At 39.4% G+C, this 20,327-nt stretch overlaps 1 protein-coding gene across 2 annotated transcripts in view; it reads left to right on the top strand.

Moving 5' to 3' along the window:
* LOC117556709 (MAM domain-containing glycosylphosphatidylinositol anchor protein 1) overlaps window positions 1–20,327 on the top strand; it is a 198,876-nt gene that overhangs the window by 133,534 nt on the left and 45,015 nt on the right. For both annotated transcript variants that reach the window (XM_034232201.1, XM_034232200.1), the window contains exons 7-11: window positions 3,783–4,040; window positions 6,882–7,211; window positions 8,064–8,363; window positions 13,701–13,967; window positions 14,148–14,296. In XM_034232201.1, the coding sequence (XP_034088092.1) occupies window positions 3,783–4,040; window positions 6,882–7,211; window positions 8,064–8,363; window positions 13,701–13,967; window positions 14,148–14,296 (1,304 nt within the window). The remainder of the gene's footprint in view (window positions 1–3,782; window positions 4,041–6,881; window positions 7,212–8,063; window positions 8,364–13,700; window positions 13,968–14,147; window positions 14,297–20,327) is intronic.

Here is a 20,327-nt window from a genome sequence, read left to right as displayed (position 1 = left end):
TATTGACCGCCGTTCAACTGACAGCGTTGTTTCCCCCAAAAGTGGGCGGAGCCGTTATTTTTGCCCGGAAGTGACGCATTTGTTACTCTCATCTATAGGCCGTGAAGTTGTTTGCGGCCTGCCAGTAAATCCAAAGCAGAAGAAGAAGAAGTGACGTCAGCGGCTTCATTTGACTAATCCTCCCTCAGGGACTTATTCCGGTGTGAATGCGATCTGCTCTTTAGTTCATCAGAACTAAAGAGTTCATCAGAACTAAGTACGGCAAAGTACTTGGTGTGAAAGCGCCTAATGTATAGATAAAGCTCTTTTTTCAAAAAACACACACAAAGCATTACACACTAGTGATTCATTAACCAGGCAAGCATACGCAAAGATAATATTTGCTATAATACAAATATTTACTATTATTATACTACTTTACTCTCATTCGTCTCAATGGAATAAGCAAATGCAAATGAGCATCAAAAGGAGAGATTATAAGATAATTGTAAAGAAAGATAATAATTATAATCGTTTCACCTCTGATACTAAGCAGGTTCAAGACTCAAAGGCTCATTAAAACATTATCTATACGACTGAAAACTTGCTTTATGAATATTTACAGGATTATCACGAGACATGGTATATGGAAGTGCACAATACTGTATCCTCAAGGCCCTTTCTTGTCTCAGGCACCCTATCAAAAGTATTGAAAAATGGTAGAAAGAGGAACCGTCTTCACATTTTGCAGCAGATAATTTTTTACTCAGGTTGCACTTGGCTCACCTGGCTCTGACTCTGAGGTTGGATTTGTTTATTTTCTACAAGCGTCTAAACCTATTAGAGAATGTAAGCCTCTTTCAGCTTTCTTCATCCGCTCAATTGGAATGAATTCACAGTCGCAAATAAAGAAGGTGTTGGTAGCTCTAGCTCTTTACTGTGTGTGTGTGTGTGTGTGTGTGTGTGTGTGTGTGTGTGTGTGTGTGTGTGTGTGTGTGTGTGTGTGTGTGTGTGTGTGTGTGTGTGTGTGTGTGTGTGTGTGTGTGTGTGTGTGTGTGTGTGTGTGTGTGTGTGTGTGTGTGTGTGTGTGTGTGTATTGGTGTTTCCTTTAAATTGATATATTGAATAATTTGGAAAATGTGCTCCACAAGCTCAGTAGCCAAGTATGAAATAACCCTGGGAGTGTCTCAACAGAGCAATGCTTCTTTATGCCTCCACAGCTAAACAATATATGGTTATCATACAACCTGCTGCGTGATGTCTTACAGACCTCCTACAGGAAAACCGACATTATTATCCTGTCGACGTGGCAGTGTAATAGGGAGTATGTACATTAATCATAGAGGCAGGTTGACAAACTTCATTTAAAACAGAATACAATTACCTTGTTTTTGCGTCTTTTATGCTGCTACAAATTCCTTACATAAGATGGCAGAGCTAAACACACAGACATGACTTCGCACCACAGAGCTCAACAGTACCAGCACAGATTAGTAACTCGTGGCCAGTGAAGCAGCTCTGGTTGAAAAACTGAGGCTTGACTGCTTTGCCCCAGGGTGGTTTTTACAGCAGTTGATGAGAGAGGAGGAGAGTTCAAATATTACTCCAACAAAAACGTTTTGTAGCCACTTGAGGGATTTAAACAGGTGACATTTTGCTCACTGCTCTCACCCCACTGACACCCCGTGATATCCAGAATAACTATTACAAGATGCTGCAGGTTGCATTGCACCTATGTGATGTAGAGGGTTTCAATGGCTCAGTTTGATGCTTAATATACAAATTAATATTATACTAATATATGCAATATTAAGCGCTCTGTTTAACAAACAGATGCTTAACCACAAACCCAATTTGCTGCAATTATTATGGGCAAAGTATGCCATAAAACCATTTAGGGGTTTAACAAAAACCACAATTCCCAGCTGCCGCTTGCTAGAGGTAGTTTTATTTTGTAGCTGGCACTAAAGTAGCTCAATATTATTAAGAACAATATAAAGTTGTTTTTTTTGAAAAAGCATTGCAATTGATTTAAATGCAGTAACTGTACAGTAGTATTTGGTTTCTTTGGGTTTGTCTTTCACAAATTCACATTTTCCTTTGATTTTAATTACAAAAACAATTGTAACAGTTGAGTAAGGCGAGCACATTTGTGAGAACAGATGAATTGCAGATGGTTATTTGTATCCTGATTACTTTGCATGTATGCTAAGGGCAAAATTCTACATTATATGACCATATGACTGATTTGGTACTCTGAAATACATTGTATCTAATTGCTACACTTAACTGATAGAGCTATTATATAAGATTAATTATGCAGATAATATTTACATACATGCTTCCATACAGTATCTGCACTATTAACACAACGTTTCCTGGTTTAAGTCAAACTAAACGCTTAAAACTGTAACTCCACTCTTATAGTGTGAATGCAATGCACATATATCAGGGGATTTCTGGCTTTACAGACTGAGAGAAAGCTGTTTTATGAGTACTCAACTAAGTAATCTCTTTTTATGTTTTAAATGTGACGGTTAATGCCCTTTATTTATCAAGGTATGTGTGTGTGAATGTTTGTTGTTCTGTTCTCTCTCTCTCTCTCCAAAACACCTTTTTTGAAGTTTCATATTTTCTTCCTTTTGGCCCTTTCCCCCCTTTCCTGCTCCAGTCCTGTCTTTAATGCCCTCCTTCCTTGCGTTCATAGTGTTTGTGGCCCTCGTTCCCACTGCTCTGCCCTTTTTTGTATTTGAAACAGCTTGGGTCCAATCGATCTTTGTCTGGCAACAGGATTTTTTTTCTACCTCTGTAGTTGCATTTTGGGTCATTCTGTACTTTTCCTGTTAGAGCAGTCATAGGAAAAGACACGGTAGCTTTGGGAAGATAAGGGGCATGAGAAAGCAGGGGGACAAGCCATGAATTACCTTCAAATACTGATTAGTGTGTAATGAGACACACAATAACACTTACACTGCATTACATTTGCACTTAGAACAAATTACAAAACGTAACATTAGAGAACATGAACAGCTTTTGTTTGCTTATTTTTATGAAGGTCAGGTTTTGCTTGTGTTTCTTTAGATTCTTAAATCAAGCAAGGGTTGAGCTTGATACATCCAGAGGTGTGAAAAGTAATCAGATCTTGTACTTGAGCAAAAGTAGAAGTACCAGAGTGTAGGAATACTTTGTTACATGTAAAAGTACAAAAGTATTTTCATCAAAATATACTTAAATTACTCATTTTGCAGATTGGCCCATTTCAAGTAACTAAAGGTATCAAATAAAAAATGTGGAGTTAAAGTACACAATTTACCCCTGAATTGTAGTGGAGTAGAAATACAAACTAGCATACAATGTAAAAACTCAAGTACAAGTATATCAATACTTGGGTGAATGAACTTAGTTACATCCCACCTCTGGATACATGTATGTTAACTTTATAATAAACAAGAAAACTGGTAGGCCTGCTTGTTAGAGCAGAACCTAATATTGAAGGAATTCGTTTTTCTGTGCATTATATTATACTCACACACCCACATTGACAAATACTCCCTTTTTCACTTTAAAATAATGTCATCACTACATGCAAAATCCGGTAACCATCCTGCAATCCCACTGAGAAACCTTCCTTCATCTTGTGCAGAAACAGAGGTAACTGTAGGTGTCAGCATGACAGCGCCAGTAATAACCACCAATCTTGTACAAGAGTTGCGAAGCTCAAGAAAAACTATTGTACAAAACCACAGAGGAAATGTTTTGAGCCTCATGTAATCCTTTTTTCTCTCCTGTGTTTTCCCTCTCAGCTCCCCCAATAATCCGGCTGTCAGTGAACGACACGGTGGTGGTGGACCCCGGGCAGGATGTGCTCCTAACCTGTGAGGTGACGGCAGGTTTCCCCCTCCCCACCCTGAGGTGGTCGCCCCTTCCCCTCAGCGCACAAGTTCGAGGGCCAACGCTCAATCTGCGGGCGGTCACACCGACCGACGCTGGTTTCTACAACTGTACGGCTTACAACAACGTGGGCAACCAGGCCCGCAAGAACGTCAATCTGGTTGTCAGGAGTGAGTAACGTGTGTGTGTGTGTGTGTGTGTGTGTGTGTGTGTGTGTGTGTGTGTGTGTGTGTGTGTGTGTGTGTGTGTGTGTGTGTGTGTGTGTGTGTGTGTGTGTGTGTGTGTTTATCCCAAGGTGATAGAGGAACAGAAGGTACCAGATCTGTTGTTTATGGGAGTGTTTAGAGCAGTGATTCTCAAACTTTTTTCAATAATGTACCCCCTTTGAAAAAAAATTCAGCGCAAAAACTATTTGTTAGGGGAAAAAAGCCTATATAAAGAGGTACAGTACAGCGCTGCACCATCGGTGCCTGATTTATTAAAACAACAACCTTGTAACTGAGAAACACTTCAATGCTACATTTCAAATGTTTACAATCCATCACTAAATTCATGGCCAACCCATTTTAATATCATGCAATAACACTAAGATGACATTAGTTGCATTGAACTGATCTTTTTAATAAGTTGTACTTACAATTTAGTAACTCTGTAACTATAGTCTATTAATATAAAACCCACACTGCTCAAACTTCGTTACTTTTCCTAAAATTTGTATATTTATCTATTTTTTTTTTTTTAATTAACATAAAATAAATCTCACGTACCCCTGCAGTACTCCAACGTACCCCTAGGGGTCCGCGTACCCCCATTTGAGAACCACTGGTTTAGAGGGTTGATGGTTTGTTTGTGCATATTTCTGTTGGACTACCGATTCGTGTACAAAGTTCTGGGTCCTAACTTGGCATACTTGTGTTCATCCAGCAAATGTTAAGGTTGGTAAGGTTTACAATATTTGAAACTAGAAATAATACGTGCTTTCCTTTGTATTTTTAGTTGTGACTTGTATTACAAATACACACATGATAAATATTTTAGTATTCTCAAGAAAATAGTATTAAACACATGTTTTCCTCACTTTAGTCCATGTCCATACCGAGTATTTAAAGATTAAATAATTTCCCTTACAGAAAATGAAAAGAACCATCTGTCCAGTCATTACTAGCTTTATTCATCAACTTTAATGTGTGAATGCGGCACATACTCATTTTTGCGTGTACAGAATGTGTGTGTGTGTGTGTATGTGGTGTGTGAGGTGTGTGACACGCGCGAGGTTGATCCATCATTAAAGAGAGCTGATGTGAATCTTGTCAGAATAGGCGGGTTAAGTATCGCTCTTTTTCTAATTCCCCTGCCATTAAAACAGAAGCTTTCCATTTTCCCTCCCCTCTGGCTATTTTTAGTCCCTTTTAATCATCTTTATTCACTCCAATTAGTTAGACTGGAGTGGAAGCAATTAGCGACAGTCTCTTCTGTTAGTTAACACTGTAGAGAACGTATGCTGGATGGGTTTCTCTTGTTAGCTTAATGGGCCTGAACGCATCGTCACACCAGCACAGGTGGTAAGACGGTGAATGAGACACACACACACACACACAAACACACACACACTCACACTCGTGTTTAATGAGTGCATACACATTTGCAGGTAGGAATGCGACACAGTTTAAAATGCACATGGCTAGAGACACATCACATGCACATACAACATTGTATCCACACTAACCAGGTGAAGCTGCAGGATCATCTTAAACATATGGTCACTGCTTCATATCCATATCTCCACCCAAGCATCTTGTTAACAAGCTCGAAAGGAGTTTAAATCAAGCCCTCCTCTCCTCCTCGCCGCCTGTCTCTCCCCTTAGTGGGGATACAGAGAGCTGTTTTGTATTCAACATGAAAATCTGTTGGGGAAACTCAGCCTTTGAAACTGAAAATGAAATGTGACAGTGTGAGAGTTACTCTTTGTCCTTGATTTTGTTCCCCACCTCTCCTCCTCTCCTCCTCTCCTCCTCTCCCCCTGTTATTGTATTCTGTTTCTGTCTCCTTTTGTCTCTCCCTCCTTCACAATTAGTTTTTTTCCTCTTTCTTTCTCTCTTTCGTCTTCAATTTCCTTTTCCCTTTGGTTTTCTTTTGCCAGGCTGCCCCCTCCTAATGCCTTTCATGCTTGTCACAAACTCATCTTCTGCTCTGTATTAGGCATCTTCCCTCCTCCTACGTCCATCCTTTTTCTTTTAATTGCTTTTTTACTCTCATTATCTCTCAATAACCATTCTGTCAAAACTAACTGCACTATCTTGTCAAATCAAAAGGTTGTTTGTATTCAACAAACTTAAAAAACGGTATTGCCGTTAGAAAAATATGTCTAGCAAATGTTGAAATAAAAAAAGGTAATGGAGAGATTAATAAACATACATACTGTATAATAATCATGGAGTACAAGGACACATATGTTTTATCAACGCCACGCCCCCTTCGTAGTTGCTTCAAGACTGGCCTAACTAGTTAACAAACCAACCAACCAACTAACTAACTAACTAACTAGCTAACTAACTAGCTCGCTCACTCACTCACATTTTTTTAAAAGCACACCACCCTCTGAGTTTGGACTACCTGGCTACCATCTGGTAGCTTTAATTCTACATAATGCTGCAATAAGTTATTGCCTAAGTTCTGTATTTAAGTGGCAAATGGTATGTGTGTGTGTTAAATTAAACATCCCTTGTAGAATCGGCTAAATGTGAATTAGTTCCATGAGGTGCTTTAGATTAAAGATACCTTTTTGACAAAGTGAAAGATTATGGAGATTAAGTGCAAGTATGTAAGGAGTAGGAAAATATATTTTAACTATCTTCATATTCATTCCTTCAATTTGGTCTTCCCCCAGGTATTTCTTTCTTGAAATAGTCCCTTCAGCAGGGATGTTACCCAAGTCTGCAGCACAGACAGCCTGACACTGTACCCTCTACTTAACTGGTTCTTCTCTCTGCTTCTTCACCCCACACACACAGCAATGAGTAACCTGACCTTCCAGATAACACCAGACTCCAACAAGGACAGCGAGACCATCCAGATGGGTCGGGACCTCAAGCTGTCGTGCCATGTTGATGCCACCCCACAGGACAAGGTCAACTACACCTGGTACAAGAACGGTGCACCTGTTTTCAACTCGGATAGCCTGATCTTGTTGCGCAGTGACCCAGACATGGCACCCGGCACCAGTAGCTTGGAGATTGTTGACATGAAGTTCAGAGACTTGGCTACCTACAGCTGTGTGGCGAACTTCCCCGGCAGCAGGGTGCCAGAGCTGCGTGTGGATGTCAACATCTCTCAGAACAGTGGTGAGGTTTTCCGTTCATTTTTCATGTTTTATCGCTGTCAGACCGGGACAAACTTCCGTTAGTGTCTCTCTGTCAGTTAATGTGCTCCAAAAATCCTTTGATTAGTCAGATGATGATGGTTCGAGGCATGTTTTTGAAGGATTTTTGTTTTAAGCTGACTGCATCCAGATCTGAACACACAGTCACTGTCAATTTGTTTTAGGGCTTTGTGTAACTGTGCGTTTGTGTGCTTTATTTGTGGTTAATTATAATGTGAGCACTTAATTACTGAGCAGTTATCTTTTTTTACTGTTCCTGTGTTGCTTTAAACTGTGATTGTCCAATAACATTAGCGTGGTAAATTTCAGTTTATTTCATTTATTTGTATTCCCCGTCTGTCTCTGTTTTACAGTCTCTCTGTTCACATCATCTGTCATTGTTAAGTCATGTCCTATCTAGAGTTATTAAACAGTAACATATAGCCCTTTTTTCCAGTCAATTGTTCATTTTATATGCTGTTTATTCTGAAATTGAATTATTCTTATCTATACTTTTACTTATTCATTTATTTTAACAGGGACAGTGCACATTAATCAACATTTGTGTAAATGTGCCAGAGTTAGCCAAGAGGCTATTTTTCATCTGAAGTCCCTGGACAGATTATACCTTTTTTACTACAAGCTACAATAAATAAGAATTTCCTTTGGCTTTTTTGTAATGCAAATTGTATGAAGATTGTTTTCCTTTATTGCAGCAGTTTGAAAAAAAAAAGTCAATTACATAATTGATGGTTCTTTCTGTTTATGTAGAGAGTGTATTTACACTTTTCTCTCTATTATTTTCTTTCTAACCCTGCCCTTTCCTTCCCTGCAGTCTCTCCTCCAGTGTTGGCTCTTCCACCAGGAGGTCAGGTGGTGAACGTTCGGGAGGGAGGTAACATCGACCTGGTGTGCTTGGTGGTAGAAGGCAAACCCCGTCCACCTATACTGTGGTCACGGATGGAAAAAGACCTGCTAATGTCGTCAGGGGCAACCACGATGGAGACACTTGATGGCCGCTTGATGCTAAGGAATGTGAGCCGGGACATGATGGGGGCGTACCGCTGCCAGACTGCTCCGTACAATGGACTTAACATCAAACGCAGGGAGGCACAGGTCCAACTCAATGTGCAGTGTAAGTGTGCATCAGATAATAACAACTCAAACTACAACAACATACAAACTGTGGATGTCAAGCAGCAGAAGGACAGGGTCACTTGCATGTGTATCAATGTAAATTAATCCAGATTGGTTAGAGCTGCTTTTAAATACTGTTTCTGCTGCATTTAGTCTACTATTAAGATAAGACAGGATAATATAAAACTTGATGATGATCCCATAGGTATCATTAATTAGTCATTTGAGCTAAACTTAGGAAATATAAAATATGCAGTAGCAATGTGTAAAATAAGTGTGATATATACTTGTTTTTTTAATGAAAATAATAGTTTAAAGGCTCTAACAGACATAATTCAAACAAAGTTATTCCTAATGGTACCTTTTGCATAGGCCTCTATACACCTTAAAACAATTTCTTTGTTGTTATGGTAATATCAGAGATCCCTTAAAACACTTTTATTTTTGCTCCACACTCAATTGTGGCATAATCGTCACAATTTCCTCAAAGCCCTAAAGACAGATACAAAAAAATGTATGGTAATGTAAAGAGTGCAAAAAGGGAGTGTAAAAGAAAATGAGGACACACCTCGATGGCTTTAAGGCTGTTTTCTCTATATCTTTCCCATCCACTTCGTGAACACTCCAGACGGGACTGTCATTATAAATCTCCCGCAGGATGGGCTTTGAGTAAGGAATGAGAGCTGTTTTGCTAAAAAAACACACAATTGTAATGCCGTCTCCATTCCCAAAAGGTTACCCACTTTGTTTGGATTGTAATGGCGCTAGTGACTGTGGAGAGCTTCACGTGACACATTTGATTTACATGTTTCTACTAAAAAAATTGCACATGGTAAAATCACTTGGCACCCACATCTGCATGTACATCCCCTGCTGTTACAGACTTTGAGCACTTTCCAACTTATAGCTTTGGTATAACTGAAAAACATGTATTTTACAGAAACTAACTGTTCTGCTTCCTGAAAAACAGAATAGCAGTAGGTTACAAATACATTATTTGCCTCATCTAGGTATAAACTAGCACTGGATGTTCTTTATTAAGCATCTCGTAACAAGTATGTAAAATCAAACATTGCAGACATAATCCTCAGAGAGGGTTGGTTGAGGCTGACCTTCTTAGTTGCATCACCCTATTATTCTGAATAAACACAGACACACACTTTTAAGCACTTTTAAGTTGTATCAAACATTTATTAGTTGAACATAATAATAATATTAATAATACATTTTATTTGTATAGCACACTTTAAAAACAACGTCATCTCAAGGTGCTTCACAATTGAATTATTAAAAGTTATCTAAGAAACATATTTAATAAAAACATTTGAAAATAAAATACATACAAAACTAGGGAGTTGAGTTAAAACAAAATATATAGATTGGAACCTGCTGTGTGTCACAGCAGTGTATTATTGCATTGGTAAGTGCTCGGTTGTATTCAATAAATGTATGTTAACAGGACTCAATTCAACCCTTTCAGCACCCTCCTCGTGTGCACAAGGTCAGGCCTTTTAGGCTGCAATTAATTAAAGTAATACAATGTACAAGATATAACAATTACACAAGGATACAAAAAGAAAGAGCAGTACATCTAATGACTCAAAAGGAGAGGGATATGAAAGGCTAAGGACTGTATTCATTAAGGAACTGGAGCTATGAAACGTGTCCTTTTTCAACCAAAGTGCTGATAAACTCAGAAATTCAACATTTATTATGTCTGAATAATCTTAACAAAAGTTAATCTATATGGATAATATTGTCAATATATCTGGATATATTAAGACTGTGTATAAAATCCTGTACATATTTTAGTATATTATATTTATGTATATTTGAATTATATATAATTCAATTATATATATTTAAATTATATATATTATATATTTTAGAATCTTGAATCTTGAAAAATATGGTCACATGTGTAAGGGGTCAGAGTCATTGCTGCTATAGCTGCATTTGTTAACTTGCCAAACAACCAGAAGAACCAATAGCCACTAAGCAGTACATGTATGTTTTAATTTAATGTTAAGACTATTTATTTTACTGAAGATCACAACCAACTGTGTGTTTGCCTGAGAGTACACGGCCTGTTCTTGGACCAATTTCCCACTGAAATTCTTGATGAAAAACCCCAAATTACATCTCCCCTTTTCTACTGTCTCCTCTCCTCAACTCTCCTCTCCTATCCTCTCCTCTCCTCTCCTCTCCTCTCCTCAACTCTCCTCTCCTCAACTCTCCTCAACTCTCCTATCCTCTCCTCAACTCTCCTCAACTCTCCTATCCCCTCTCCTCTCCTCTCCTCAACTCTCCTCTCGTCTCCTCTCGTCTCCTCTCCTCTCGTCTCCTCTCCTCTCCTCTTATCTCCTCTCCTCTTCAAGAAGGATTTACGGGGCTTGCTAATGCAGGCGGGGCGGAAGGGCAACACTATGCTCTGCTGTCCTCACTGGCCAAGTCTGATTAATGGACCAGGTGGCCACCCCACTCTGGATGGAGAGGGAAACAGAGAGATGAGACAGATACATGAGCAGGACAGATGAAAAGAGAGAGAAACGGTGTTTAGAGATAGCTTGAATCAGGGATAGGGATGGCAAGAAGTTACAAAATGTGTGATTAGTAGGTTAGAAAGATGGAACAAGAGAGAAACAGATTGGCGATGTTAAAAGTGTTTAGCTAAGGACAACAAAAGTGTGTAAAAACAAATCTTTTCACTCTTCCTCTCCCACTGCCCCTCTTTACACCCCACCACTATTTTACTTTATTTATTTCATCAGGTTTGCTTTACCTCCTTCCATTAACCACGAGATGGTGGAATAAGATATATGTAATGGATGCATGCTCTCATTTTTTATGGCAGATATAATTAGGAGGATATGCAGATTATTGCCACTGTAGCCACTCCCACTTCCTCTTCTCTCCTGGTATCCCTTCTTTCTTTGCCCACTTTACCTCCAAGAAAAGTGTCTGTTCTTCCTCATTGCCATTCCTATCATCATCAATCAGCTAACTGCTGGCCATGAGAGAACACCTCTCTCTGTCTTGTCATTCCCTTTCTGCATCCTGCATTCTCCCATCCTCTCCCATACTCAATCATCGACTTCTCTCACTTTCACACTGCACTTTCCCTATCATTTGTCTTCCTCATTGTCCTCTTCTTCAAGACCTGTTTCTCTCTACATTCGTCCCAACTCCTCCCTCTCTCAGTCTCATGTAAATTGATTTTTTTCTCTGTGTACTGTACATGTTTTGCTTGGTCAGTGTTGCATTTTTCATCATCAGAAGACCATAATCTATGTGAGCACACCTTCACTATCTGTCTTATCGAATGCAGAATGGATTCCATCTGGTTCCATCCAGATGGAATCCATTCTGCATTCGATAAGACAGATAGTGAAGGTGTGCTCACATAGATGATGGTCTTCTGATGATGAAAAATATTGCAGTGTCGTGTAGTGAGTCCCCAATGAGTAGTAAACAAATTAGAACAAATGCTCAAGAGAATTTGAAAAGTTGTATTTGAAAATAAACAAGCTTCACAACTTAAAAAGTGAGACATAATGCTGAGGAACTTAAATAATTGTTGAATTTAATATTTACGGTCATGTAAGGGGTTTGTAATAACTTGCCTCCCAATTCTTCTGGGGAACGAATGATTTATAAACTGCTCACAAACCAGCTCACAACACCACCCCCCCCCCGCCTTTATTTCCATCACCATCGCTCCACAGTTTGCCTGCTTTTCCTTACCCTTGCCACCTGTTTTCAAAGTCAGCCATCAGTATGCATATGTGTGTCTATAAGCAGGAGTCGGAGTCGGACCTTTGACCTCCCACTCACTCACTCCTCTGCTGCATCACTTGTTTCTGTTGTAGCTGCAGGAAGTATAAGCAACACATTCATTTCAAGAGGTCAGGAAACATAATATTGACTGGAAACACAATTTATATTCTCATTACAATTAAAATAAACGTATGAAGCTGTATGTATGTTGCATCCTCATGTTGGGATGAACACAGCTGAGACATATTTGGTGGTTTTCCAGTCATGTTAGCATGCAGGTGCTTACTCACGGTTCTCTGACTGGAGTGCAAACACAGAATGGCAAACTGATCAGTTTGGCCAAGCTATAGCAGAACAAACTAAACCGTGAAAGGTTCACTATGAGAGATTTGATAAGCTTTGTGTTCATTCATCTCAGCAGTTTTGTGTTTGTGCTATGGGTTACAATTTGTTTTCTTTACCTTTTTGAGAATGTGAAAACAGTATGAGAATCAATCAATTTAACTTTACTGGCATGATAAATCATATCATAATGTTAATAGTAAAAATCCAGCTACTGTAAGTCAGTGCAGTCTTCTCTCCTGCTCCTTACATTATCCCCCCCCCCCCTTTCTCTCCTCCTTACTCTAACTCATTCTCCGTCTATATTACAGGCATAACACAGATTAGACTTAATTACATATCTGTGTCTGATAAACTTGATTCACAAGAGACTCTAGTCGTGCTGCTTCACCCCTCGGGGCCCTAACACCAGATCTCATCACTGTTAGTCCGGCAATACCGTCATTAGAACCTTATCTATTATCTACATGATTTGCCAAGGGTGAAAAGCTGTGATTTGTAGCAGAGTCATTTGGCTGTCTTGTGTCCGGGCTGACCCCAGGGCAACAACAGCTAGTCAGTCATTAACCGCAGAGCTACACATCCCTGCTGACAGGTTAATTACAGCTGGTTAGGATAGGATAGCAGCGGTGTTGGGACTGCCTTGTAGAAATGCCTGATCCCTTGTGGAAATAACAGTTGCTCTGTGTCAGATTATTTGTCAAAACTAATGTTTTCTAACGCTGTGAGGAATTCTTCACTGCAGAGGGAAAAAAGATAATTAGACATGGGTGATTGTGGTGTTTATGTACACCGTTGCAGTGCATTTTGCATTATTCAAAGTTCTAGCTGAAATATCCTTTTCAAACTGTTCTTCTTCCATTTATCTCCATCTCTCCTTTTATGATGGAAATAGATTTGAAAATGGAAAATGATTACTGATAATGGGTTGTACATGGATACAGCCCAGCAGTCAATTACGTTATCAAACTGTCAATAGTAACTGTTTTTGCACACTTGTAAATCACTGTTACCACAAGAGGACCTAGACTCGAGCATACAGTCATTAATGTGAACGAAATAAATTAGGTTGATGGTTACAGTAGTTTATGCTATTAGCTACGACGGACTGACATAGACGATTTCGCAATGTCACATTTATTGACATTGCAGGCTGAACAGTATAAATCAACAAACGTTGTAAGTAAACTGAAACTCGATTCTGTTGTCTCCTCAGATCCTCCCATACTGGACCCAGGCGACCCGGATGTGCGTTCAAGGAACTATCAGATGGTGACCCTGAGGTGTACGGTGATTCGCTCATTCCCGACACGCCTTATAGACATCCGCTGGTTCCGTAATGGCGAAATAATCCGCATGCCCATGCCAGACACTAAGGAGAAGCCAGAGCTGAAGTTTAAGCTGGACCCCACCAACAACGGCTCGTATGAGTGTCGAGTCACCAATAGTGCAGGGACATCAACATGTGCATTTAATGTCTCTGGTAAGCAAATGACATGAGCCAACTGTGAACTGCTACACCTGAAAATAATCTGTCTAAATCAATGTATCTACTGGTAATCCATCTCTCCAACTCTTTCATGCTCAACATGGTGCATGTATCTGTTCTTTATGATTAATGTATCAATGATATGTTGTTCTCTCTCCCTCCCTCATCTCACAGCACAACCCTACAATGCTGAGTTTTACTTCGACACACCCAACCCAGTGCGAATTCAAAAAGGAAACAACTATTCCTACAACCTGCAGTGGACACAGAGAGATCCTGAGGCCACGGATCGTATCATAGGTTACTGGATTAATGTTCGAAAGGTAAAGGAATACTGCACATATACATAGGTATACATCCCACACTCCCATGCATGCAAGCCTATGAAAGCACATGTACATACAGTACGCACAGCTAGCCAATACACATGCCCACTCACATGTAGCACACATGTAGCAACTAGCTAACTTCTGGTTCAGCCCAAGGCAAATTTTGGTCACATGGTTTATTTATTAGGTTTGGTATCACCTTCACTGAACAGACTTGTGTATGGCAAACACACAAACGCACAAGTCCTTGAAGAGGGGAGTATGCTAAGTAAACATGAGGCTTTATGAGCTTGGGCAGTGTCCGGCGTGTGTAGTCAATCAATGGAGACCTGAACTGAATTACAACAATGTCACAGCCTCTCCTCTCCTCTCCTCTCCTCTAGCTTTATTTGTGACGGTCATTTTCTTTACAAGTTTTTACCTTAAAATAACCCATTTACTTCCAGATTACTCTGATGCAATTCCTACCAATTGTTAAAAATATGTTGTATAGAGGTCCGCTGTTTACAGAAATCTACCTGCAATAAGCACATCTTATAAGGCTTTCAATATATCAGAATGGATAGAAAAGGGAGCAGGGCCAAACATAACTTATTGTGCACCAAAGCAAAGAGAATAAAAAGATAAAATGGACATTGTTGTTTGCTCATCAAATTGGGCCCATTATCAAAACATAAATAAAGGTAGAAATATATTTTTTTCCATTCTTCGGTTCCTTCTTCTCCCCTCTTATATTTTCTCCTCTCTTCTTGTTCCCCCTTGTCATGAGTAGCAATCTCCGTCAGCTCTCATCACTCAGTCCTATCAAATGCGGACTCCATTGTCCACTCTTCAGTACTCAGAGGTGTAAAGATGAGATGCAGGCCCTAAAATGCCCCATTAAGGGGTTGCGCTTGATTTCCCCCGAACTAAGGTTATGCCTAACCATCCTTTCAAACTTTTCACATACGTCCACATGACTTTGCTGTCTCTGCAAGATTCTAATTTGGAGAGCCAGACAAAAGCGTGTTCACGGTGTTGTAACCAGCAACAAGACCAGACCAACGTCTCTCATTTCTCTAGTTGGTTTAAGAGAGCACTTGTTTTGTTTCCATATTTTATCTTTGCCTCAAATGATTGACTTTGAATTGATGTGACTTCCTTTTCACAGCCTGTGAGTGGTGTTTAATTAGTCTCACAGTCACAAATTTCTATTTAGAATTACCTTACACTTAAATAACCTCTTACAATATCGCACTAACATCACCTTAAATCAGCTTTTTTGCCTGTAAACACAACCAATTCTCCCAGGGAGATATATCGTATAGATTGTATCTGTCACAGTTAACATATACATAGCTGTTCTATAAACAAATAAATACTGTTTAAAAACTGACTGACTAATGCTACTAGTAATGACCGATATTATGGCTGATTATAAGGATTTGATCTTCCAGAAACTCAAATACTTTTCTTCTAACCCCAACCAAACCCCTCCTTTAAACCGTTATTTAGGCCCTCTGAGCGGGCCCCTGAACAAAGTGTGTAGCCTTTGTCCACAACAGGAGAGAAACCTCAGGCCACCCTCTTGTTTTGTTTCAAACATCTATTCATAGATGACTGGCCTTGAGTCAGAAGACAGGAAGGATAATAGTGAGTTATACACAACTAGCTGGGGGTAGGTGTGTGTGCATGTGTTTGTGTCTGTGTTTGAGACACTGAAATAGGGGATATGCTGGGTCTGCCAGCTTGCTTTTGTGTGGATGAATGGCTAATTCCCCTCCTCCTTTAAGACTTGGCTGCTTACCTCATTAAGTAAGACTCTACAGGGAGACCGAAAATGAGCACTGGCCTATGCACATTTGATCGCATGCATCAGCTCTCTCTCTCTCTCTTGTTCCCTCTTCCTTTGTCCTCTGTCCATCGTCCAATATCTTTCACACACACACCATCTCTTCCAATGTTCTAATACTTCCTTTTCCTTTGCCATCCCTCAGCCTTCACGCTCCCACTTGTGCTCCTCTCTCTCGCTTTCCCTCTACCCTTTCGGTTTTTCCTGCTCAGATGTACTGTAGCAGACTAAATGGGATTTAATGTTGGTGAGCCGTGCATCTGAATTGCATTGATAAATAATTGTCTTTATGCTGGCAGTGTTCAAATAATGAGTAAGTGACAGTTTTGTACTTATTATATTTGGTTTAAATGTAATTTAATTTCAGGGTTTTCACCTGCATGTTTTTACGTGGGTAAGAGAGCGGTAAAAATGAGAAGGAAAAAAAAGGAAAAGCAGACGGTGAGATTGAGCGGGGAAGTGAAGGGGTGCGAAAGAGAGAAATAAGATGCAAATTAAAGAAAAACAGCGAATCTCACTGGTCCTCTCAACTATTAAATAGAGTACGAGAACATTCAAATGTAATACCATCTCAATTTCACATCCCATCTATTTCTGCAACACTCTCCAGCTCATCCTCTTAACGCCCTGACACTCTATCTTTTTAGCACATAAGATGATGTATGGGGTCCCAGAGGAGACATGAAGACACAGAGGGGAATTAAAGAGGACTCAGATCAGTTCATAGAGCACTTCTCTTCACTCTGGGTCTGAGCACATGCCAATCATTTAGTGTGTCCATTGCTTGTTGCTCCTAAGTAAGTGGTTGTGTTGTATAAATGGGGCTTTGTGAATAAATATATGAATGATGGGCTAATGTATTCATTATCTGTTGGTGTGTGTGTGTGTGTGTGTGTGTGTGTGTGTGTGTGTGTGTGTGTGTGTGTGTGTGTGTGTGTGTGTGTGTGTGTGTGTGTGTGTGTGTGTGTGTGTGTGTGTGTGTGTGTGTAATTACATGTTTTTTTCTCCATATACTCATTACCAGGCTGACAAACCATCATTTACACTTCTCAACTATGTTTGGTTCTCTCTGCAGGGGTTTTCCCTGTATGGGAATTAACAGAGTTAACAGGCCCGCCTAGTTTCATCAAGTTGTCCTAACAACCCTTTTCTACACCCCGACAGTTTCCTAAAGAGTAGCGTAATTAATGAGAGAAAATTAACATGTGATGATTTTACCTTTTTGCAACAAAGGAGGAAGCTTTGCTAAGCCGTAGCTAATTTTAAAGACCTTTCCTCTGAAACTGTGTACTGGCGTAGGAGGCTGTCTGTCTTAAGAATCACACCTTTTTAATTAATTGAGTGCATGTCCCATGCACATGCATGGAGAGGAGTATCATGTGAATATCATGCTGCTTTCAGATTAATTTAATTTAGTAGGGTATCACATGAATATACAAATTATGCTCTGAAAAGCAGCTACAGATTTGTTCACAATCACAACAGACGGAAAATGTATAAAATAAATAAATGTTATGTCTGAGTCTGTTTTAAGCCTCACAGAGAGAATTAGCACTTTATGGGATCTTTCCTTATACGTATGCAATTTCACCACCTCTAAAAAATACCTTTCACTCTATAGCATTTCCCAATTTCTTTACCAACAATGTACAGTATAACAAAACATTTACATAATGTATGCCTGTGGAGTTATTAAACCCTGATACCGACATGCAGTTCAAACCTTACGGACACACAGCATCTACTGTAGTGAAGCATACACTTTATGTACACATATACTGCACATCAGAGAACTAATCAAAATCAAAAATGTCTCAGTTTGTACTCTTCTACTGTGTTGTGGCTTTCTTATTGCTTTTTCTGCCTTCACACACTTTTCTACTCCCATCTCTCAATCTTTCCACCTCATCTTCTATATCGACCACTCGTCTGCCTGTGGCTATGGAGTTGTGTATTGTGTGTTTCATTGAAGCAGTGCGGCTATTAGCTGACCTGGCTTCAGATCATAAGGTACAGTCTCACACAGTCACACAAACTCTCCTGTGCAAACACACATCCCCATTATCATATATATGAGAAATTAAGAATATTCATGATGAATTAGAGTTGTACGTTAAATCAAATGCATGAATCATTTATGTACATAATCAACCTCCCTATGCAGATGTACTCATATATGCAAGCACTCATAAATACAGAAAGAGTACACACATGATGACTACTTCACTTACACACACAATGTCAATGAATTGCTGGATCAATCATGAAAGGGATCCATTAATAGAGGATAATAGAAAAATGAACCTCACCCTCCTTAGTGTTTGAAGAAGCCGCCTCCTCTCATGCTGTCAGTCAACACTGTGCACACGCACGCACACACACACACACACACACACACACACACACACACACACACACACACACACACACACACACACACACCCTGACTGTGTTACAATCTCATGGCTGCTCTCTCACCCTCTTTCACACATTCTATCTTGTTGTCTCTTTGTTGACAGCTGATAAAGACACAGCTGAAAAGACTGTCTGGCTGAAATGTCTGAAAGCATGTGGCACAGGAACACACACACACACACCCACAAACATCAAGAGAATTATAAGGACTTCCATATTCGTTTATCACCACCCCTCTGCCTCTGTAAATATGTCACTCACTCACTTGGGTCACTTCTGACTGTCTCATTCTGGTGGTCCTTTCTCTACATGCTGCATGTCTTTTCCCCCTTCACGACCCATTCCCTGTCACTCACATACAACACACAAACACACATATGTTGTCAGATTACCCATTGAGGGAGACAGAGAGAGGGAGACGGAGTCTTTTAACTGCAGTGGGTGCAGCTGAATTCCTGTGAGTCACACTTCAGCACTTTATTGATCCAGTGTGTGTTTTCAGATCCACAGAATGTGTGTGTGTGTGTGTGTGTGTACACAAATCCACATTCCACTTCTAAACTCAGACTCCTCAGCATTATTACCTCATCTCTCTGTGCTAACACACACTCTATGCATATTACATGAGCATAGCTTTTATATCCTGCTATATTTCACATAATTATGCATATGCTGTATGAGAAATGTGTAAATGTTTATATGGATGAATGTAAGCACAAGTGGGTGTTAAAAGGGCACAATACATTTTACAGTATAACTGCTACAATGCAAAATACACTATACAGTATATTGTCAGTTATGGTCGATTAACTTAGCAAGTACTTACAATGCATATTGTACACTGGAAGCCATCAGTCAGTATAGTCAACAATATCAAAAGTCATGGTCAATGAAAACTGCACTCAGAACCTTCAAATTTCACAGATTTTGGAAAAGATTCTTTAGGAAGAGGAATACAATAGAAAAAGGTATAAAGTTGTCATTATCTTCTTGGATTACCTCCTACAGCTCTGCACGTAGCACCCTGCTTCCTTCCAGCCTTTTCCTTTTAATACAGTTGGCCATCTACACTTCTTCATTATGTGTTAAAGCATGATGCTAGCAGAAAGTAGTGTCATACACTTATACTGTACCTGACTGAGCATTGCATGTTACTTTATTCTTCTAGTCCATTAGATATCAGAGCAAAAATATATATCAGCAGCTTTTTACTGCAATACATGACATGATGTTCTTCCAAATTGCAAACAAAGATTTGACATTGAAAAAAAAGAAAACATCAAAAGAAAAACAACAGTTTTCCAATGATTTGGCCTTTGACCCCGAGACAGATTTTATTTGTTTGTTTTGTTTGAAAAATATGTGTTTGTGATCCATCAAATTGTCCAGTGATTCCTATCGTAGGGACACAACAATATACAGTACACTATTTATACTTTTTTAATGCAGGACTTTAACTTACAATAAAGTATATTGTTTTATCGTGGTTCTTAACTTAATGATCTGATGTCTTATTACACGATTGGATTTACCAGTGTCCTTTATAGTTATCAAATCCTTAGACTGATTAATTGATTTATTTGGTCGCTAAATAGATATTTACATTGCATCGTTCTTTCAGCAGCTAGGGGTCCAGAACTTAGCCATGCAAACTTTAACAAGACACATCGCTGTTTGAGAAATCGAAACCTGTGACCTTTCCTTAATGTGATGGTCTCTTAAACCAAAAGGTTGCTTTGCTGCGTCTTTATTGAAAGATGCAGTATCCTGTTATATAAT

Source organism: Gymnodraco acuticeps, unplaced genomic scaffold, assembly GCF_902827175.1.
Source record: "Gymnodraco acuticeps unplaced genomic scaffold, fGymAcu1.1, whole genome shotgun sequence".
Lineage (NCBI taxonomy): Eukaryota > Metazoa > Chordata > Actinopteri > Perciformes > Bathydraconidae > Gymnodraco > Gymnodraco acuticeps.
Note: the sequence above shows the minus strand (reverse complement) of the source record. Positions and strands in the feature narration are given on the sequence as shown.